General features: G+C 44.7%; 1 protein-coding gene across 1 annotated transcript in view; it reads right to left on the reverse strand.

Annotated features, from left to right (window-relative positions):
* The window catches only part of GLG1 (golgi glycoprotein 1), a gene marked incomplete at its 5' end in the record, with an annotated part of 90,047 nt that extends 72,339 nt beyond the window's left edge, over positions 1-17,708 (reverse strand). The window contains one exon of the mRNA XM_082320927.1: positions 17,388-17,708. Within this exon, the coding sequence (XP_082177053.1) occupies positions 17,388-17,708 (321 nt within the window). The remainder of the gene's footprint in view (positions 1-17,387) is intronic.
* Between the last annotated feature and the right edge of the window lie 4,915 nt (positions 17,709-22,623).

Genomic DNA, 22,623 nt, shown 5'->3' on the forward strand with positions numbered 1-22,623 from the left:
GTTAGAAACCCTGTCCATATTTGATCCCCACCTTCTTGCCAGAGACTACAAGATTGCAGGAAAGAATCATTGTGATTACAATCATTTACTGAGGCTGTTCAGTAAAGGCTCTGTAAAGGCTGCAAGCCAGATTGGCTATGCCTTGTATGAGCATGGAAAGCACTGAAGAGTGATAATTGGCAAATAATTATTTGTTAGACTTCTGCATATAAAAAAAAAAGCCGTCTTCCACTGACCTGCTGGTAAGTTTAGATTTTGTCCTTTTCTATCCACCACTGGATGAAAAGTTCCACTCCAGTCGATATCCCTTGCCCACCTCTGTCTTTTTAGATCACTGCCTAAGGTCATTTTTAGTATGGGAATGTAAGCCATCATCTGAAGCCACTCCTCAGAGCACACAGCACTGACTTGCTAGTTAATTTTATCTCTAGTCATGCTTGAACAATCTCTTGATAACATAACAGGGATTTTTTTCCTTTTTTAAACAAGGGCTGTATCAACAATGAAACAAAGCAGACAAGAGTTAGGCACAAAAGCAACAGCATTAAATGGAAGATAAGAGAGCAAGGAAAGCAAACTCTACAATTACACTAAAGCATAAAATTCCAACTTTCCCACTCATTTCTGAAGGAATATGGAGAAGAAAGTTTGTTGGCTATTTTTCAATCTTGTGATCTTTCTGAAAACTTCAAGGAAACAGTATGCTAACACAACATTATGCAACTGCTGCTTTCAGATAGCACAGGATAGAGGATCTCAAATTTATGGAAAGGGTGTGTTCGGTTTTCTGTAAGAGGGGAAAGAGCTGGATTCTGCCTCAAGAAGTCCCATGATTTCCATGTCATCTCTTAACCCTGTTTGCTAACTGCCTGCTCCAGGGACTTCTCTCTTACAAAACTGAAGACCCAGCTGGGCTCTGGTTTCTCTAGCTGTGAGTGACAACATCCCTCTCAAGGCTTCTACCAGAGTTAACAAATTTTTGGGGTCTAATAAAAAAGCTTTTAAGCAGACTGCTCATACCTCGGGAACCAGCTCCTTTAACTGCCTCCCAGTTTCAATTCTGAAAAGCTCCCGGGCAAAGTGTTCAGTCGGCCCATTAACCACTAAATCATTTCAGTGGGAGTCAGTGAGGGTTTATAATCTTCGGCAAGACCTACAACTTGGGGTTTGTGGGAGTTTTTAAGTTAGCACAACCTGATGTTCATTTATACAGAGAATGCTCTACTTGGGATTCCCTTAATGAGACCACTAGGCTCCTAACTTTCTTTTTACAAGACACATGCTTCTTCTCATACCCCTTTGCCATGGAGGTATAGGAAGAGGGCAAGCCTTCAAGTGGCACAGCATTAATGCATCTGACAGGCTGCCTAAAGCCTTCATATGCATCATCATTCCCTCGCTATGCAAGTCAAAGCAGGTTGCACAGATACTCTTCCATTGATACAATCAGTGCTGCTACCAATGGAGACCAGAAGCTGCAATGGGTTGAATATACACAAGAATAAAAGCCATCTGTCTGACAGACTTGGCACTTCTCGCTGAATACTGCAAAGAATTCATGAAACAAAACTCAAGAAGATGGTGTTGCAGGTTGTCAGCTGAAGGGTTACCTTTCCTAGTCTTGGTTCTGCATTCATTATCCATTTGCACACACATGCAGTGATGAACTATGAACACGCAATACAGTTTTGCTTATTAGCTCAATCAGAAAAGACTAAACATATTCCAACTTCCTTAACATGAACCAATTTAAAGACGGTACTTTATCCCTTCAGGGTAAGGCTGCCTGCCTAACATTTTTATTTAATATTAATGCTGAGTCCACTGAAATTCATACACAATATTCTGGAGAAAACATAAGAGGTGGTCCTTATATAGGTCACTTTAAGAACATATATACACCAGCAAGTATTTACAAGAACTCTTTCCTCTTTTAGAAAACTACATACATCTGCCTTGTCTGGTCTACACCAAGCATGTGAATCAGGTTCCAACCCCAAAGCAAAAAACAGACCACATTAAAGCAACACAACTAATTGTCCCATTACATTTCAACACACTTATAGCAAAGATTATTCCAAAAACTCACGTTCTCTCCTACTATCTGCTCTCTCAAGCCCATTTATTCATCTGCACTTCCGATCAAAAATTCACAATGAGTACTTTTGGAAGTGCTGAAGTTTTCAGCTTTAATTTACAGATGGCCTCCAAATATATAAAGCTCTGGTGAACCAGAACTCTACAAACCAAGTGCCTGCAGTTGTTTTGATTATATGCAGAAGATTTAAAATATATAGAGAGTAGGGTTTTTTAAAAAATGATCTGCAAGCAGTTTGAGGTCTCCTGGGGATTGATCAAGAACTTAACAGAGTAATTAGCCAGGGTTCATTAAAACATGTTTCCATTAGTCTCCCTAGATATCTAATCTGAATTCATCTACACAGCCATGTGCCACAGGTGCACAATTTTAACCCCCTTAAGCCCAGTCTCCCATAGTATGGATATCTTTTCCCATCAAGGCCTCACCAAGTCTTTGCCCTATTTCTATTACATGGAACCGAAATATTTTCTTGTCCCGACTTCAGTATCAAGCTCCTCCAAAGGGTCTTGACTTACAACTTCAGCCACCATGAGGCAAACCCACTGCAGTAAGATCTTACGGTGCAACAGTTGCATCCAGTACTTGAAAGCTACACTGAAAGCAAACTGCTTGACCTAGAGAATTCAGTCCCAGGGGAGAAGTGCTGACTGCCTCCTCCAGAAACTGTTACGTTGGAACATTTCTGAATGAGTGACCAGACAGGCCAGCTTATGCCATAAACAGAAGAAAAAGACTGCTAATAAAGAAATCCAAGCTAAAGCTGTTTCCCCTTATGGGAAAAGGGAAACCCCGAATCCTCACACAGTGATTCAGCTGTAGCTGTTTACATACCTCTAGCATATATTCCCCACCTGCTGTAGACCTCGCTGCTCGGTCAGATGGGCTAACGTGCCCCTTCATGCCATTCCACAGACAGAGCCACTGCCTCTCTTATCTGCTATAGCATTGCCCCAAATTTATAGCATAAACTATTTGAAACGCTCACTAAAAATCACCATTTGGGACATGGGTTCCTCAACACTAAGTAAATGGTCAGTCTAAATGAAGTCAACTGGGGAGTCTTTTTTAAAAACAAAAACAAAAAAACAACAGATTACTCAAAATTTGTTAAACACTTCAGAAAGAAAATTTTAGCTTAGGTTCAGTAGGACATTTTGTAAAAATTCAAACACCTTAAAAAAAATTAGGCCCCAATCACACAGGTAACAAGCAGTCAACTATGACACATCCATGTAAGAGATATGCATCATTTTAGTTCTGCACTCAATTTAGTTAAGCTTGGACAAGCCCGACACATGCCAAGATCTAAAGCTATTAAACTTAATTTTACATTTAGATCCCACACACCCTATGCAAGTAACCAAGCTCTGAACACAAAGCAAGCCTGAGGGGCTAGAAGTGCAGTCACCCTGCTCCCTTCATCCTGAACTGCTTCATATTATGTTATGTCATGTTTTTCAAATGCAAGTGTGACCAATAGGCCTTCCTCTCCAGTCCGCTGGCAGCTCTCCAGGGAGCAAGGGTTACTTTGATAACTTTTATCTGGCGTTTTCCTCAATGAGCACTTTCTCCTCAACAGCAAGCGGCAAGTTTCATTGATAAAACTACCCAACTGCGTCCACAGTCTTACGGCCAAGGGCAAGACGGAGCGCTGCAATATTCCCGAAGTCTCGAAGGGTATTCACCACACACGCACCCCAGGTTCTTACACTCTCAAGCAGATCCACAGCTTGTTGCAGATTACATGCTACTTCATAAATATGTGTGAGAAACTTGGCAAGACACATAGTCTAGAGAATGTGAGGACAAGCCGCCTGTGCCCTTCCCTCCTCCACAGCTGCTCCCAGGGTCTGTGTCACATTAAAAGGAGGAGTTCCAGTTTTTGTGCAGGATGACTGCCTAGGGCAATCAAATCCTGAGTATTTACCAGGCACGTGAATATCAAATCTAAGAACAAATAAGATCTTCAGGGCAGTAATATCCTACTCCAGACCAGACTTCTCTTTGTCAAGAGCCTCAGGCATTTTGGTACAGAAATAGCATGTTGCTGTTAGTCCTAGAATTCCTTTTGGACTAAAACAAGTCACAGATTTGCTCCAGAAGAAGGATGAGGCAGCATTTCAATCCCACACAATGTTTTTAAGACTGAGATGCTACAGGCAAAAGAAACTCTTCCATATTTTTCACAAAGCACTTTCCATGGATTAGAGCTGGCAATAGACAGTAAGAAAGGATGTGAAACACCAAGTCACTCAGATCTATGCCCAGTGCACTGTTATCTTTTGATACAGCAAGTCTTGCCGATAAATGTTAAACATGTTCTTTTTTTTTTTTTTTAAAGGAAGGACAAACATAGCTATCTCTCATTCATGTGAGAGACTAATTTAAAAAAAAATATGTCATTTGCTCACCATTAAGAGATGCTACTCATTCCCAAGATTATACAGGCAAAGCTTAACTGTTATGGAACATGTAATGCTGAAAAGAAAAAACAAAACAAAACAACCCAAACCTCACCTCTATTCAAGGCACCGAGACAGACTCGCTGTTTTGCCCACGCTTTCAGGCTGTATACTATTCTACTGTTGCCAAGTACTGTAGCTGAGGAAACCAAAGCAGAGTTATTTTAACCACAGGTCCCAAAATGACACAGGATCATTAACACAGGTTCTCATCCAGGTCCAGTCCAAGATGTCATCAACCTCAGATACCTCTCAGATTTACAGGATACCTGTCAGATTTACAGTACCTTTTTCAGCTTGGACAGCCAGACAAGGAAAAGAACAAATGTGAGCAACCCAGTAAGACAAAAAAAAACAGACAAGGCTGCAAATTAAGGGCATATCCATGGGGGTAACTACAGGAATGGCAACTGATGTGGAAGAAGTTCTTCTCCCCCTTGCACCAGAGCTATAGCAGTCCTCAGAACAAGACATGAGATATGCTTTACTAAGGTGGCCACTAACAACTACCCCTACCTGGAACACCAGGATAGAAAGGATTTCTGTCCTTTCCAAGTCACTGTTATTCTGGAAGATTCACCTGATCATGTACCTACCTCTTCCAGAGAAAGGCAGCATCTTTCTACTGTTACCACATCCAACCAAAAACATCGGAACTTCAAGATAAATACTTCCACAGTCAAAATCCCAGCAATATGCCATGCGATCCAAGAAGAGATTCTGATAGAAAACTCTTATTTGCTTCTCTGTGAAATCAATCATTCTTTCCAGCTACTGTATTCGCTGTCATCAGACCAAATCTGTGATTTTATCAGTATCATGGAATATTAGTCTACTTCTAGGAAAATAAGTACTTTCCACACACAAGCAAGCTAGAATAATAGTTCCTGTACCTTGCCCTGGAAGGACTTAATTAAGATGATTTGGCTAGCGTAGCTTTCATTTGATATTTGAATAACAAGGGATATAAAAGATTCCATGTTAAAAAAACACAACAAAAAACCCAAAACAAACAAACAAACAAAACCCACCACCAAGAAGAGTGTCCGCCTTGACTATTAAGGATGGCTACATGCCCAGATGCTCAACACAAGCCTACTGCTCTAGTGTCCCATGAGAAGTTAGAGTCCCAGCTGGGAAACAGTGGCAAAGAGCACTGCCTGCCTGAGACTGGATCCTCTCAGCTTCTGCACATCAGCTTCTACAAGCAGAGAGGATAACCCTGATGTCGTTGTGCTTCCCTTCATTTCCAGGTGGTTTCATGACTGGGAAAGTGGCTGTGCTGTTCAACTCTCCATCTTTCCCAGTCTCTTCCTATAAAGATGCTCATCTACTGACAACCCACGTGGCTCACCTGTCCATATACTTTCAGACTCACCAGTGTACACAGAAGGAATCTCACTACTGAATTCCTGGATTTATGTCTGATCATGTAGTAAAACATACCCAAAATAGTGCTACCAAGGGATAGGACCCAAACTGATGAACTTACAGAGGGCAAAACAATGAGCTCTGTAAATATGGAAACAAACAGCACTGTACTCGCACTGCCCAAATTTTACTCATCTGCAATGTTTTGACAGCTCTGAGGCATTATTTTAGATACCTTTCAAAGATGGCCTCTTGATTCACTTCATTTTATAGCTTTTAATGCTACGAAAAGCATGCAACATACAAAGAACTTAAGGAAAACCATGCCAAACCCCAAAAGGGCTGTTCAGAAGTACTTTCAGTAACATGGTTCCCAAGGCAGTGAACTGTAATATCAGCCAGCCTCCACAAGTTTATTTTAAATGGTTCCTGAGAACAAAAGTTCAGTTGGGAAAGACTCGTCTGGCCCAATTTAAGATCAGAATAATCAAGGTATATGAAATAATACTCCGCCTTAAACTTGAGGCAATAAAGTTTTTAAGATATACAGAGGTTTTCAAGTATTTTAATATCTAACCAGCTATAAGCTACTCTACTATCTTGCTCTTAACATCTTTTTTTACCATTCTACTTGAATGGCTCAATATTAGGTTCACAGAGGGGCTTTTTTTTTTTTCCCCAAGCCAAAACTTTGATCTCCAAAACAGAATCCCAATTCCAAATTAGTGGTCCCACTAGGTAATGCAGAAGTGATTCCAGTCAGAGATCAAACTCCATCTACCAACAGACCAAAGATCACTTTAAGATGGCAATAACATGCTGCCATGTTATTTAAAGTTATTAATGAAGCACAACTCTAAGCTATAGGAAGGGTTTTGCCCATTTCCATTGGCCCTAAGCCACTTCAGACAACACACTGGATAATACATCTGTGGTAAGCCAACAATCAGCAGGTAAAGTGACTGGAGCACTGATTCTCATCTTCTCTTTTAACTATACAACAGGGAAATCCAGGTTCAATACTCCTCCCAACTGTATCCCAACACCACACAGCCTACCTGAGCTCTCCAATATTCTTAGAAAGTTCTCAGGAAATGCCTTTTGCAAGTATTCTAAGTTTAAGATACTGTGAACCCTAGTGAGTACAATAGACATTAGAAGACAACATTTATTAAATAATCTTTGAGGGCATCACAAAGTCATGATGGATTTCACTGGAATGTCTCAAGGGAGGAAAGTATTTGGGGAAATTACTTTGCGAAGAGCTTACATACAAAGAGAAGAATTTAAATTCCATCAGCACTTCCCCTAGCAGAACAAGTTTAGACTACGGTTTTATACAACAGGAGGCTGGAAGAGTTCAAAAATGCCTGGAGGAGGGGAGGGAAACAAAAAACCCTGTAGTTTGTGGCTTACCGTATGCTTTTCCCTTTTGTGTAGGCCTCACCAGTGAGCTGCTCATAGAAAGGAAGCCAATGTAGCCCCAAAGCACATGAAAGGGGTTTGATGTGGACAAGCTCCAGCCACACCGCCGAGCACCTGAGCTAGAACAAACTCTGCATCATTGCACGTAAGTCTGCCCTATACACTGCCGCTATGCCTGCAGTCAGAGATGAGAGTATTATCCGTGATGGTTCACCATATGTTCGGTGCCTGCTAACGCAAAGGTCACGAAGCAAAAATATGAAACACAGCAAGGCTTTGTTTGTGTTCTGCGAGGAAAGTGCAGAATCACATCCCTCCTACAACTACTACTTTGTACATATATTTCTAGTTAAGTCTATTAAGAATAACATGAGAACAAGCACAGACATTTAGAGCTCTAATTCAGTTGAGGGAAAAGTATGTTCCCTAGTACCACACCTTCCCAGATGATGCTGTTATCTGTTATCATTGGGATTCCTAGAGACAGGACGAGCATTTGCCATGGGAGACCCATTCCAGCACACAGTTTAATAAAAACACAAGGAAAACTTACACCATAAACCAGTGTTTCAGTTTTTTCTTTTTCAGCTTTAAAATATAATGTTGCTTCATACAACTAATCAGAAACAAAATAAGTGAAGATAGCTGCTGATGGCTGCCTGGAAGCCTTCAGTTAAAAAAGTTAGTGATGTTACTACATTCACAAGATCTTTGACTTCTGCTGCAGATAGTGACTCAAACGGCTCTGTGTTTTCCAGCAGCGACTGCTGTTAAGTATTTTCTAACCTGTACTTCCCTCCAGTAAACATTGACCTGGTATGTCTGCTTTTCAGGCAGGATTCAGCAGGGCTTGCAGAAACTTCATCTCGCTGTTTTAAGCAGAAAAAATGGATCACTAAGGTTGCCGCAAGAAATCTCCCATTCAAACCACACTTTACAGCACACTTTAGTTTCTCCATCTCCATGCCGACTAAAAAAATTTTCCTGTATGTTGTTCTGCACTACTCATTAAGAACGCAGTTCTGGTTGCCAACTGTAACACACAGACTTTTCCACACCTCTTTAATGACGCCACCTGCAACATACTTACGTTACTGAAAAGCAGACCGAACCTTTCGTTTGAAGACTGGCAGCAAGACAGACTGCATCAGCATATTTGTTGCTTACGCAGCGTTGACTCTACAGACTTCAGTAAGGTAAGATGAATTTGAATAGCTGTGTTACAGTGACAGACCCAGCACCTCACCCCTCACATGTCTCAAATATTGAAGCACCAAAAACACAGTGCTCGTAGCATCAGTTCAAAAGTAACCATCAAAAAAAGCAGCAGGGTCAACACAATGTCATATGAGAGTAGCAATATAAACTGCTTGACAAATAAAACTCACGGTCAACAGTTCTCTCCACCTGCATTTACTCAGAACCTTCTGTCAATGGAGACCAGATTTTGACTAGCCTGTCTGAATTCAACAGTAAGAGGATCCCATTGATATTGATTTGTTTACATCACCATGAACATGCTTGAAGAATTGCAGTCTCATGAACAATTCATGTCATCAATTATGACAACTCTGGTGTTGCAGTGCTTTTACTTGAAGGTGGTTAGTTTTTCCGATTTTATGGCATATGTAGATAGGCCACACAGACACTGACACTATCAAATTGATTTTTTGCTTATGAAAGAGCTTACTGTAAGCTTCTTCAGATCTTATTTCAACTCAGCTGAGAACAGTGTAACAAAAGTTGACTCAGCTCAAATCAAGCCTGGACTGTTACAGAAAGTCTACAAGCCAAGCAGGGTTTTTTTTCAAGGGGGTTTTTTGTGGGTAGTTTTTTTTTTTTTAATTCTATCAAAACTTTTTGTAGGGCAATTACTTCAACATTTAAAAGAATGCATGCTCCGCCGAGTTTGTTTTGCAGTTCACTTGGTGGAAAGTATTTTACCCTACACTAACAGGACACTCTTAGAAAAGAAAGTCTCAATTAGCAAACTACTGAGCATGATGAAGGCTGGTGAGCTTCCTATTAAAATTCAAGAGATCTAGACAGCAAACTTGCCACCAGATTAAGCTAGGCATTATTTTTTAAACAAAAGACAGCACATTTGCCTGAATGATTTTGCATAGCAGGACTGGAATAGCTATTTGTTATTAACCTACCCTGTTACATCTAAGTACTTAGTTACATCAACATAACCAGCTGTGTTCTCTAGAAGAGACTCAAAAATCCTGAGAATCAAACAAGGAAACTAAAAGTTTTTCACAGAAGAGCACACAGTTCTACCACTGACTGCAAAAGAGTAAAATACTTCAGGTATGTAGAGAAATCATGAATACTTATTACATTAAATACTACCTTTTTGTCACCTCAGCTGTTCTTATGCATTGTTTCAGGCAAAGATGCAAATAATAACAAATGCAGCAAATAAACATTCCTGTTCTGCATGATTAACATTCATTCGTCCCCGTGTTGTTACCTGGCAAAAGAGATCTTAGATGCGTACCATTAATCTTAAGCCACAGCACTGACAATGATAAAGACATCAAATGGACAGTTCGAGTTAAGGCAAAATTTTAGACATTACAACCAAGTAATGCACTCTAATGCAAACACATGAAATCTAAGCTCACGAAGCTGTTAAGAGCTACAAGATACACTTATCCAGAGGAAAAAAAAAAAATAAAATAAACTCAGGCACTACACCCCAAAAAAGACAGCAGGGAGAAAACAGACACCTCTCTAACTCCTGAAAGAAATTCCTCAGCTCGGAGCTGCAGACGTTCAGACAGCAGCGCGCCAGGACACAGCTTTTATGAATGCCACCTCTGCTCACGAGTAGAACAGTATGGGTTTTCATATACTGTCTTGACGAAGAGAAGTTGCAATTACGCTACAAGCTGGTACCTGGGGAAGGGAGGATCTCTGCCCCTCACCTAACACGCTGCTAAGGATACTGATAAACTGAACATCCAGAAACTGAAAATATCCCATGATGACAAAAAATGATCAACAGAACTGGAATTTTTTAGCACCATAGCAACCAACTTCACAGACCTTAAAACTAAATTAGCCAGAAGATCAAAAAAACTATTTTGAGGCAAGATTTCAAATAAAACGGCAATTACCTAGACCTTTTATTCATCCAGTTCTTTGGGGTTTATTATTAGGAAGAATAACTGCAAAGCTTTTTCAAAAGTAAGCATACACTGGTTTCCAAAGACCAAAGCAAGCAGAGTCTGCCGAGAAAGTGGTGCTCGCATGTCGGAAAGCTACACTATAAAGAACATCTAGCCATTATCTCTATAATAGAAAATAAAGATAGCACATAATTTGCCTAGAATAATCTTTCCTTGAATCATTCCGTTCCAACTGTGACAACCCAAAGCAGCACCAGAGCTAGAGAGATCTCCTTTCCTCCAGTATGAGGGAGGAGAGGATGCAAGCAGGGAAAACACAATCTAGCTGTACCGGTCTACTGTCACAACTGGCTGAGTCTTTGCTTTTCAATATATTCAGCTATTTGGCTCAGTAAATCACCTCCCCACAACCGGACCTCTGCATGACACTGCTTTCTCAGTTCAACCTGAGCCAAGCTCAGACTGCGCAGCCTGCATCAAACTTTACTTCTCCCCTTGCATTTCCCTTCCTGTTTTCCTCGGTATTCAGAGCTGCAGCAGGCCAGCAGTGCCAGCTCACTAGAGGACGCAGACTCTAAGATAATCCCTTTTATTAAGCCAAACGTCGCAGGCCAAACTGATGCATAACCAGTTACCAGAAGTAACTGCCAAGAACAGCATAAAACTAAAAACAAAACCCCACACACCCCCCAAAAAACCCACAAATAACTCTCTCAGATAAGCAGAAGTGCAGCGACTGTTAAGATCACTACAGATACGAAGAAGTAAGAACCTGTGCCTAATGCTGCATTCACAGGACAGGAAGGCCAGGGCCTCGCAGGAGAGACCACCTTCCCCTCTAGTCAGCTCAGACGCGGCTTTAGTAAGATGAAAAGGGTATTTTTAAATACTGCTGCATCCTGAGATGAAGCCAAAGGCTGATGCCAAAGTAAGTAACCCGAACACAAATCAGACTTTTAAAGTGTATTTAGAATTTTACTTTAAGACTTAACTATAAAACCCAGGAGGAAATTTGGCTTACGCTATCTGAACACAGGGAAAAACAAGAGAACTTCAGAACAAAAGTGTGGCTAATCTCAGTTAAGAAGCCAAGCCTCAGGAAAAAAAGCTTCAGATTGTGTTCCAGCCTTGTCTCCATCATTTTCTTTTGTTGTTGCTCATGTTTTTTCAAAACTTAATCATCTCAATCCCTTCCTCCTAGGTCCAACCATTCCCTTTCATTGACTTTGATAGATCCATCTTCTGTTCTATAAATTTTAGAAGCAGGAGGGACCAGCTTGACTATTCAAATTAATTTGCATCTGCCACAAACCACTATAAATTCTTCATTAAATTCAGTTTGAGACAGAATGGTACCTGGAAATTTCTACTAGAGATGCACAGGCTTCAACTCACACAGAGTCTAGCATCCAGTTACAGCCCACTAACTAACTCAACCTCTTAAAATTGCAACACTTACTTAAGTTAGCTCAACTTCAACTACGGGTAAGAATTCTCCTTTTTTTTTTTTGTTTTTTTGTTTGTTTTTGTTTTCTTTTTTTTCTTTCTTTTCTTAAGGAGGTAAGAGGTTTTAAACTCCCATGCCCGGTACAGATATGCCTTAGAAACAAGGGAGAGCATAAGCAAAGCCCTTGGCAAGGCTTAAGGTACATTTTCCAGGTTTCTGATCATTGCCTTTAAAAAAAAAAAATCCCTTTGCGTGTTGATATCTGAAGCAGATGATAATGCTGTAGGCACTGTAAGAGCATCATCGGAATACTAACTGGCTACTCCTTTGCAATAGTGATGATTAGAGAACCAGAACAGCCTCCATCCCACAACTACACACTTACCACCCTGAGAAACAGGCAGTTTCCATTCAAAAGAGCTCACCTGAGAGCCAGGGAGAATGCCTGGAGGTTTTGTGGGACAAAATCAAACTACAAGCACCGAAGAAGATGGCCAATTCAGTAAACAGTGTCTTCACTATTTGCATTTCCTAAAAACTAGCCCACCCCTGTGCTATGTTTAATCCACAGCCCTCAATTATTTACAGCTCTGGACAGGTAAACAGTCATTTGCTGCCACAGCCCAGACATCTCAAAAAAGGTACTTTAAATGCCAGCCTCCACTTGTGCATGGGAAAGCTATGAGAGATGGAAATAACATAAGTGCTCAAATATGAGATAATGTCGCCATGTTGAGTCAAAACAAAACCTTCGCCCTTCAACTCAATAAATTACGGGGGGGGGGACCTACCGTGACAGATGACACTTATCCTCCTCAATGCAACCAAAAAGCTTCAGGGGAGCCTTCACATCTCCAATCCCTTTACCACGAAAGCAGATTGAGCACACACGACTTTTCCTACAACTAAAGTATTACCACCAGAGATGCAGACTCCAAGCATGCATTACCATCTGGTTTCCCTTTTCCATCTATAATTTTAAAACTTAGGTAATTTCACTGGCACTATTTTATCAGGCCACTTAAGGAGGAGATGAGGTACATACAGAGTGAGGAATAAAACATTTACATGGAAGAAACGTGCCAGTTCCCAATCCACCAAATGTTACATGCTTCCTAGTCTGTAACTCACATCAAATGAATTTTCTGGCCTTTTACACTGACTATGCATCTGAAATAACAGGAAAAATACTATTCTTAAAATACAGAGCTTTAAGATTAACTTGTTTTGTTCTTAACGCAATCCTCAACATTAAGAGAGCCTTACTTTTTCCAGAAAGCAGAGCATTCAGGCTCAATTATACTGTCCGTGCAATAAAGGTGCTACCAAAGAAACGGAACCATTCAGGATAAAGGAAGTAGCAGGAGGCCAAAACTTTGATCTCTAGGCCCAACTTAGCCACGACCATTTGATCTCAGAAAAATTATTTAGCCTATAATGCATTAGCGTTATATAGCTAGATATAATGCTGTAAATATTACACAATCTTTACAAGTGCAATGCAAGTAAAGCTCAACAATTAGGACATCAAGTTAATTCACTGATTAATCAGATCTAAGGTATGTTTTAACAGTAAAATTATGCTCCACTAATAAGCCAGATAAGAGAGCGACACTGGTTAAGATATTTTCATACCTGCTAATGTTTCCTACCTCAAATTCAACAGCTCAGTCATGCTTTAAATGCAAATCATCATTAATCATGCAAAATTTTTTACCTAGCAAATATATTAATATTTCATGGGTTTATTTATACTATAACTCCATGAAAATTACTTTAATAGGCAGCTCATAAAAAAGGGCTTAACGGCTGCACTCTATGTTGAGTGAAGTGCAAGCTCTGAAGTCTCTCTAGAAACAGGCTAGCAACCAGAATCATTTCAGAAAAAAGCACTTTAAAACACATTTTTGAAAAACAGAAGTATACACCACTCTGTTCTACTCTTTTTATATCCTGGCATAAAGTTATTTGGATAACAATTAAAACATTGATGACAAAATTTAAGTGACTCAAAACAGTAACATATCCAGTGCACAAATAATTTTAACTAGAAGGAAATTAATTCACCTGGAAAATGCACCGAAACAGGTGTTTGATCTTATTTTCTGATTATAGTCAAAGATGTTTAAGCTGACTAGCTCTGACCACTACCTCCTCCAATTAAGGAGCATCCTTCCCTTTCTTCTACTATGAAAGGAGAGCAGAAAAGCACAATTGTCCCTTGATTTCTATCTTTCAAACAGTTGAACAACCTGAAATGCAGAAGAGTTCTGTATCTGCAGAAGCAGACTCTACAGCACATCAATTAAGCATTTCATTGACTTGGAAAATCAGTGGTAAAGTATTTGATATCAGTCTAGAGGTCTGATTTTTTTTTTTGTTTTAAAGAGTTCTAAAAATACGCAGTGCTTAAATATCTGTGTTGACAACACTTTAAACTGACAGTCTACAAGTAACCTCTTAAAACCAAAACTTTAAAATTTATGATTTGGGGGTTTGTGTTTGTTTTTTTGTTTTACACTTTTCTTTTGTTTCAAACTATTCTTTACTGAATATTAGTGTTAAACAGCTTCTCTCATCATTCACCCTACAAGCTAGGCTCCTGTACCAGTCAACCACAGACTCAACACTCCTGTTTCTTTAGATACAGGAGAACTACCCAGCAAAAGCAAGGGAGGACTTACTTTAAAGACATCCACGCTAACAAATCAGCAGATGATACTGAAATAATGCGATCACGTTCACACTGGCTAACAAAACAAGCACATCTTTTGTTTTCTCTATACTTTATGGACTCAAAAGGAAGGTCTCAAGTAGTTGTTTCCTGTGGTTATTCAAATTTAAAAGTGCCCTAGCTTTTCTGCACTACACTAAGAAGAAAAATCAATGGATAATCTTAACAGTAACGCTCCTAGTTTCAAACGGAAAGCTCCTCCACTTTAGAGGAACATTTCTATGAGAAAAGTAAGATCATCTTAAACACCTATGGAAAAAAGGCTGCTTCTGCAGCCTAATTGCATCTAAAAATCTTACCTGTTACCTGTAGTGAAGCAGTGTCCAAATACTGTCCTCACTGATGCTACCACACATACAGCAACTCCCCCAAATCTTCCATTTACTATAGCCCAACTTTTTTGAAATGGGCTTGTATGACTTAGACTAGTTCCCCACCCATTTTAAAATGTAATTGTCACTTTTCTGATATTGTCCAAACAAGCTGTCAAATGCTCTAGGGTCAAAATTCAAAATTACATCAACAACAGTAACAGCTAATATGTCACTGATTTCCTCTGCTGTCACCTCCAATGCAAAGGAAACGTCTGAGACAACATCTGACCCCATTCCCTATCACCCAATGTGCCACCCAATGTTTACAACTCACAACTTTTACTCGGAGTCTAAATATCAAGAGTTAAACAGTAGGGATAGACAGCAGTCAGTTATTTTAATTAATTTCTCATAGCAGCACTCTGGGAAGTCATTTTTATGTCAGGATACAGCCTGTCACATCCGTGCTATGGCAGGCGAACTGTTGAGCCTAAGACCAGCTGCCAGTGCTCTTTACAGGCTGACAGACAAATAAGGACAAAGCTGCAAACAAGCACCTTCGGAGAGAAAACTCAATCCAAAATGACCCCAAGATGTCCTATCGATGCCTGGCATGTCACCTCAGGGAAAAATTCACCTTCAGCACTGGATATCAGACAGCATTACAGCTAGACAAGACCAACAGCCAGCAAACATCAAGGCAGGCTTTGAAAGGGGAAAAGGAAAACCACAAGCAAGACATAACATTCAAAAGACAGTGGAGTTCTCATGAGATATGCAGAATCAACATAAGGGCTTGTACTTGCTGCAAATAAAGTGTGACGCGAAGCATCCCTTCATCTTTTGCTTCTCCCTGCACATCCCTGTGCCCTAGCCCTGCCCTCACCCCTCCTCTGTGTTTAGCTTGGTAAAATGACAGAACTATTCCAGCAGAAAGCTGATAAACTAGACGATAAAAAGGTCCACCTCACTAAAATGGCAGAAAAACAATAAGCACTGGAACTATGAAAAGAGAAGGGAGGGGCCACACAACTGTAAAGAAAGGAACAAGAGCTTGCCTTTTTGGCAGGCTGGTAGCTTGCGAGCCACTGCCTGTAAGCGCAGCTTCTGAGATTGTCTCAGAGACGGTGCCTCCCTACCAGGGGGTCCAAAAGGTCCCAGACAGGTGGAAGAAACGGTAAAGAATGAGTTATTCATAAAGCAAATAACAGAGCATTTTATAACTGTGATAGATGTTGCATCAGGACTCATTTAAAAAGTTTGCCATGAGTGTCTCACTAAACTACCTCTTCCAAAATTAAAACATGAAGTTAGACAAAAAAATAGAAATTATTTTTGGATTTTAAACCAGGAAGTAATCACTGACAGTTACTGGTTCAAGAATCCCCTTGATGAGAGTAACCATTAAGTCACTGCCATCTGCTGTCTCTGTAATAACGGATGAGAAACAAGCACAGGTTTTTTCCTGACTGCATTTCTACTTGATAAAACACCATTAAAACTCACACAGCCTGACATTCCTGGACTTCACAGCAGAGAAGCCAAGAACCAAACAGCCCTCAACACCAAATCATCTCACCAAAGATACTTCCCCCAAAGGCTTCTTCAAACTGAGCAAGAACCACCAAGGAATGAATGAAAAGATGGGGCTAGAACAGACTCTGAGGTGGCAACTCAGTTTTTTCTTGAGTTAGACTTAAACCACTCACGACAGATGTTTGGGAACGACACATTGCCCAGCCAGCCTCCTGGCATAAACTAAGCCATATCTAACGATTGTATATATCTAGTTCCGTACATGCATAAGTGAGCACTGGAAATCAACCACCTCTGCAGCTGAGCTCTATGTGAAGGTGGGAATCTGAACCTGGGAAAAAAAAAAAAAAAAAAAAGGCGCCTTCTCGGGTCAGTGCTGCTGCCAGCAGGGCGCCCGTCCTCAGCACCAGGCGGGCAGGACTCTCCCCACACCTCTGAAAGCGAACAACCCTGTAAGGCACCAAAGCCAAAACAAAGCCATCCCGCCGAGCCCTCTCCCTCCCAGGAGGGCGCTGCTAGGGCGGCAGGGCTACAAATAAGGCGGGGTGCCGGCGGGAGAGAGGCTCCTCTCCCGGGCCCCTGCCCCGCAGGCGGCTCCCCGAGCCGGCCCGCTCCCCTCACACGAAGCCCCGCAGCGGGCGGGGGAGCAGCAGCGCGGGAAGCGCGGCCGGCGCCGGCCTGCAGGCAAACGGCGCTTTTTCAAAGAAAAACCCTGAGGTAAATAAGGAAGGGCGGCCCGGGCCGCGCTCGCTCCGCTGAGGAGCGGCGGCGGCGGGGCCGAGGGGCGCGGGCGGCGCGGAGCCCCGCTCTTTGTTCGCCGCCGCGGGTAGGCCCGGCCCGGCGCGGCGCCCGGCCCTCACCTCGCGGACGTCCTGCAGGCACTCGAGGACGGCGAGGTTGTTGGCCCAGCTGTGCTTGGAGCAGAGCCGCACCACGTCCTCCCGGCACACCGCCTCCTCCGACAGCTTCCACCCGCTGCCCGAGCCGCCGCCGCCGCCGCGGGGTCCTCGCGGGCCCGCCGCGCCCGGCCCCACCGCCTGCCCCGCTAAGGCCAGGCCGCCGGCACCACCGCCGGGGCCCGCGGCAGCAGGGCCGCCCGCCGCCGGCCGCGCCGCCAGCGCCAGGAGCAAGAGGAGCGCGGGGCCCGGGCAGCGGCTCCGGACACGTCCGCACGGCGCCATCTTGGATCCGCCACCTCCGGCGCGACCGCCCGCCCACCCAGCGGCACGCACGCCGTATGCAAATCAGCGCGCCGGTGACGTCACCGCGCCGAGCCCCTCCCCGCGCCACGCCCCTTTCGGGCGAGGGGGCGGGGTTTGCCCTGGCCCCGCCCTCAGCGCGCCCCGTGGCTCCGCCCCGCCCGTCGTCGCCTCAAGAGGTCGAGGCGCCATCACGGTCCCCGGCCGCCATTACGGCCTCCAACGGCCATCACGGTCCCCAGCCGCCATCACAGCCCCACAGTGGCCCCCACAGCCCGTCAGCCACGCAGGACGGCACTTGCCAAACTGCTGAGCCAGCGCCAATGGCAGAGGACTCAAGGAGCTGTGCCCCGGGCACCCTCATGCCTCTGGGCAGGCAGCCCAGACCCTCACCTCCCACAGCAGGTATCCAGAAGCTGTGGCCAGTTTTTCCCCTAAATCTCTCAGGTTCCACCTGTGAAATGGAGCTCACGGTGGTGTTCTCCTCAGAGGGGCATTGGGGAGAGTCATTAGAAGCCTGAGAAGCTCTTGGCTGCCCCGGTGATGGTGGATGGAGGAAAGGCCATGGGGAAATGGTCCTCAGAGAAGGGTTGGACTAGTGTGCAGTAAGGAAAACTTGGGGCCACATATGGAACAATGAAGAAAAAATATTGAATAGCTGCTGAAAAAAAAAACCAAACTTGAATAAAATAGTGGAAAAAAACACAAAATACTGAATAGTGACTGCCAGCCAACCAGGATGCTCATGGGCAAGGGCTCACATTAACAAAACAGCATGGGATCATGCAATTAAGGGTTGCATAGTCCCAGAGATGGGCAGCAAACCCCACCGACACAGACAACCTCCGTGCTGGGGTTTCCCCATGCTAGGTGCTGAGTTACCGGCTGGGGTGACCTGCCCATGCATGGATGCACCCACAGCCCCTCGTGGGGTGGGACGCCCGGGCTGGCGGGAGGGGACAGGATAAATCCCACAACCTGTGCCAGGGTGGCCCAGCCCTGGGTTACCCCCTAGGGAGCAAGCAGCCGAGCAAGGGCAGAAAAATCACATTTTGGAGGTCATTTTAGCACTGCTCGTTTTAGGGTTTGGTGGGTTGGCTGCACCTCCTGCCCTTTCAGTACAGGGCCCTCTGTTTCAGGGCTGGGATTTGACATGTCATGCTCAATCATGGCTCCAGGCTTTCTTCATGAGGATGACGAGAAACGGGCACTCCTGTAAGAGAGATCTTGTCCCCAAAGCAGGATCTGCAACGGCTGATCCCATTGTAGATGGGATCTACAAGTTCCTCCTAGGGCAATAAGGGGGAGTTGGATGCTGAATTTGGTGATGGATCATCTAAAAGCAGTGTCTGCAACTGCGCAGCCCCCGTTGGAGCAGCATTTTGGTAATGCCGCAGCCCTTTCCGCCCCGGCAGCCAGACCTCTGAATTTCACAGTAAAAAAAATACCTGGCGGGTGTTGGGTCGGCAGCAGCGGTGGGCACAGGTCCGCCACCAGCTCAGCAACCACAGCTTTTCGCATGCCCTCCCAGTCTCCCAGCAGCAGGATCTCACCAGGCCAGCTCACAGCACCCTCCAGGGATGCACTTGCCCCAAAACCTCAGCTTTGCTTCCAAGAGCAGATGGAAATGGGGAGGATCCCATCTCGGTTCCTCTGCCCGGCTGATACCAGGAACAGTTTTCCCAGCACAAGCCGGCATCGGTCCAAAGTCCAAAGCTCTTGCCTGGATGCCAGGGCACTCCACGGGTCTGCCCTGGCTCAGTGAGCCGGGGTGAAGCAGAGCTGCAGGGCTGCTCCCATCCTGCCCCAGGCTGCCTCATCGTGCCTGGACAAAGCCCTTCTTTTGGGGATGCCACCAGCCATCTTACCCACACCAGGAGCTACCAGAGCCCTGTGAGCAAGCTGGAGCCCACCACGGCCACCAACCTGCAGCCGCCTCGTCCCAGTGGAGGTGAGGGCAGGAGAGGGAGGGGGGATCAGCTGGCAAAGTCCCCACGCTTCTTGTGTTCGAGTGTCGTGCTGGGACACGGCGCTCAGGAAAGTGGCTTTGTGCTGGCACCCAGGGGCCATGCAGCTGGGGACACTTAAAAACAAAAGCCAGCAAAATCCGGCCTGTGCTTGGCAGCCCATTTGGCTTAGTGGAAGTTATTTGAAGAGCTAGCCCAGCGCGAGAGCTGGCTCCGCTCCTCCATCCGTCGCAGGACAAGGACGGAGGGGAGCAGCGGAGCTGGGTTATGGCTCCCTTCTCCTTCCCACGCCCTTGGGAGCTCTCCAGAGACTCATTTTTTGATGAGCAGCCCACATCCTTCTGCCGAGCATCCTGTGCTCAAGGGAAACCTCCCAACCTTGGATTTTACCATCCTGCCTAATCTGCCATTAAATAAGCATTTCATAAAGAGCCCTGTGCTCACCACGTCCACGCAGCAAGTTAAACAAGGAAGAGGTATTTCTTTGCGCATAGCGACATCTCTGCCCACGCAGTAACCCCAGCGGCTCATTGCAACTGCAGCCCCTCTCCCTCGGCACAGGCTCGGTGGAAATTCCCTTATTACCACATTTTAAGCATTTTACCAGCAAGGCTCTCAGACTCTGGGTGCTGCATTAAGTGCTTGCAGTCGTCTGCTTTTGTGGCGGGCAGCACATTTCAGTCTCACCACTTCAAGCAATAAAACACATTTATACAGCCCACAGCTTTGCAGATGGAGGCAGGGGTGAGCTGAGCTGCCTCTTGCTCCTTCCCAGCAGTGTCCTTGCCCACCAGCGCACCGCTTCAGGGAGAAGAAAAGCTCTTCCTCAGTCCATGCAGAGGAGCTGCTCCAATTTTTAATTGGATACAGACCGCTCGCTCCCATGCGGCCACGGGCACCGCTCCGAATCTCGGCTCAGCCTCCACGCAGCGCGCTGAGGCCCTCTCCCTTGCACACAGACTGGCTCAGCTGCCTCCCTCTGACGCTGTGGGTCCCCCAAAACTTCAGCGCTGCCTTTCCCAACTGGTGATCATCCCCACCAACAGACGCTGTTGCAGAGAACCTAGTCGGGTTCTTTGTGACCGCTACCATCCAGCGCTCTTTCTTGATGGCTAAGGCAGCAACACTAGCCTGGTATTTCGTCTTCTGTTCGCACGACATGCACAGGTTCAGCCCCACTTTGTTTCAGCTTTTCTCATAGGTCAGAGTCCTGCAGCACCGTTGCTCATCCACATTAGGAAATAACCAGATTGCCGTGGCAGTATTTAGCTTCCAAGGAAGCTGTGGACAAACAGGAGACTATTCCAGCTATAACCTTGGGAGCGTCAAGCGCACAGGGAGCTTCGTGCCTCTCGTGCACAACTGTTCATCCAGCCCGATGCGACATCTGTGTTTTTCACAAAAGAGCAATGCTGTTGACACATCTTTGCTTCACGAAGCATCGGAAGCCCCAGGTCGTTACGGCAGAGCCCGTTGCTCCCTCCGTATTTATGCAGCTCTGTGTTGCAGTTAGCACCTACTTTTTTTTTTTTAAATAAAAAAAAAAAAAAAGGGCAATTTTCCAACCCTTCTTCCAGCCTGCCACAGTTCTTTCCCAACCCTGCTTCTGCCTTCCCAAGCACTCAGTGCTGCTCCCAGCTTGACGCTGTCTGAAGCACGGGGGGCTCGCTCCCCCTTCCGCGACCTCTGCCGCTAGCGGAAGCACCAAATTGGACTTGATGAGAGAATAAACCCCCTGGACCCTCAAATTAATTACACTTCACAGGGCGGAATAATCACCAAAATTAGTTCAAGGCGTTTTTTCTCTTGACCAGCACAGGCTGGACAGGGCCTGTTACCTGCTAAGTTTGTCCCAAGGATTAGATAAGCATTTTAGGGCATAGTTCCCCAAACTCCTCTATTTTTTTGCTACTTAGAAGCACTATTTTGCAAGAGACGGGATGGGAGCAATGTCCCACATCCCCTTGGTGTTCTCGAGATGCTGCTACGGCTCCAAGACTTCATCAATGATCTCCCCAGTACCAGAGCACGAGTTTCCTATGGGTACCCACCCGCAGCACCCATGGCTCTGGCTGCCATCTGAGCAAAGCCCATCTTCTTTAGCAAATAGAAGTGATGCAAGCACGAGGCATTTCTGCCTTCCCAGCAGTATCTCTAAATATCTATAACTATCTCAAGCACAAATGAACAATGATAAATATTATCTTAAGCAACAGAGGCTGTTTACACCAACACGCAGGCTGAGAGTGCTCGCAGGGGATGACAGCAGCTCAGCAGAGGGGCAGTCCCGCTGCCAAGGTGCTGCAAGCCCTTCTGCGCGATTTCGCAGGCAACTCCGTAACATTTAGGGATGCGGCTAGACTGAAAGGGTGTCTGAGCACTCCACTAATTCACATTATAGCTGGGAAAAGCCTTTACTGCAGATTTGCTAATAGAAAGTTGAAAGTGCATCCCAGCAGGGGAGACCTTGCTCCTTTCTCCCTCCCTCTCTCGGCAGTGAAATCTTTCACATGTACTTGTTCTGGTATTCAGTGCAAAGCAAATCCAACAGAAAACGAGTTTTTGCTTGCTCCTTCCTTTGTTTCCCCCCTCTCCTGTTCCTTCTCCCTGAACTCCTTTTCCTCATATTCTCCCTCGTTCATAAAGCAGCAGAAAGCCAGCTCTGTTAAGGACTTTACTGCCTTGGTAGAAAATTGCTAATCTGCAGTAGCAGAAAATCTTGCCACTTCCCCTTGCAAACCAAAAGGAGAACGAAATGAAATCCCACTGGGATGCTCTGGCTACCTCAGCGTAGCAAGGTTCAGATTAAGCTGCTTGTTTCACTTGCTGCATTGCCTGCTTTTAATCCAGTTTCGTTCGGGACACATAAAGTAGCCGCTTTCCCGCCCTCCGGGCAGCGGCAGGCACAGCCAGAGCCAAGCGAAGCGCTG

Source organism: Platalea leucorodia (assembly GCF_965183815.1).
Source record: "Platalea leucorodia genome assembly, chromosome: 8".
Lineage (NCBI taxonomy): Eukaryota > Metazoa > Chordata > Aves > Pelecaniformes > Threskiornithidae > Platalea > Platalea leucorodia.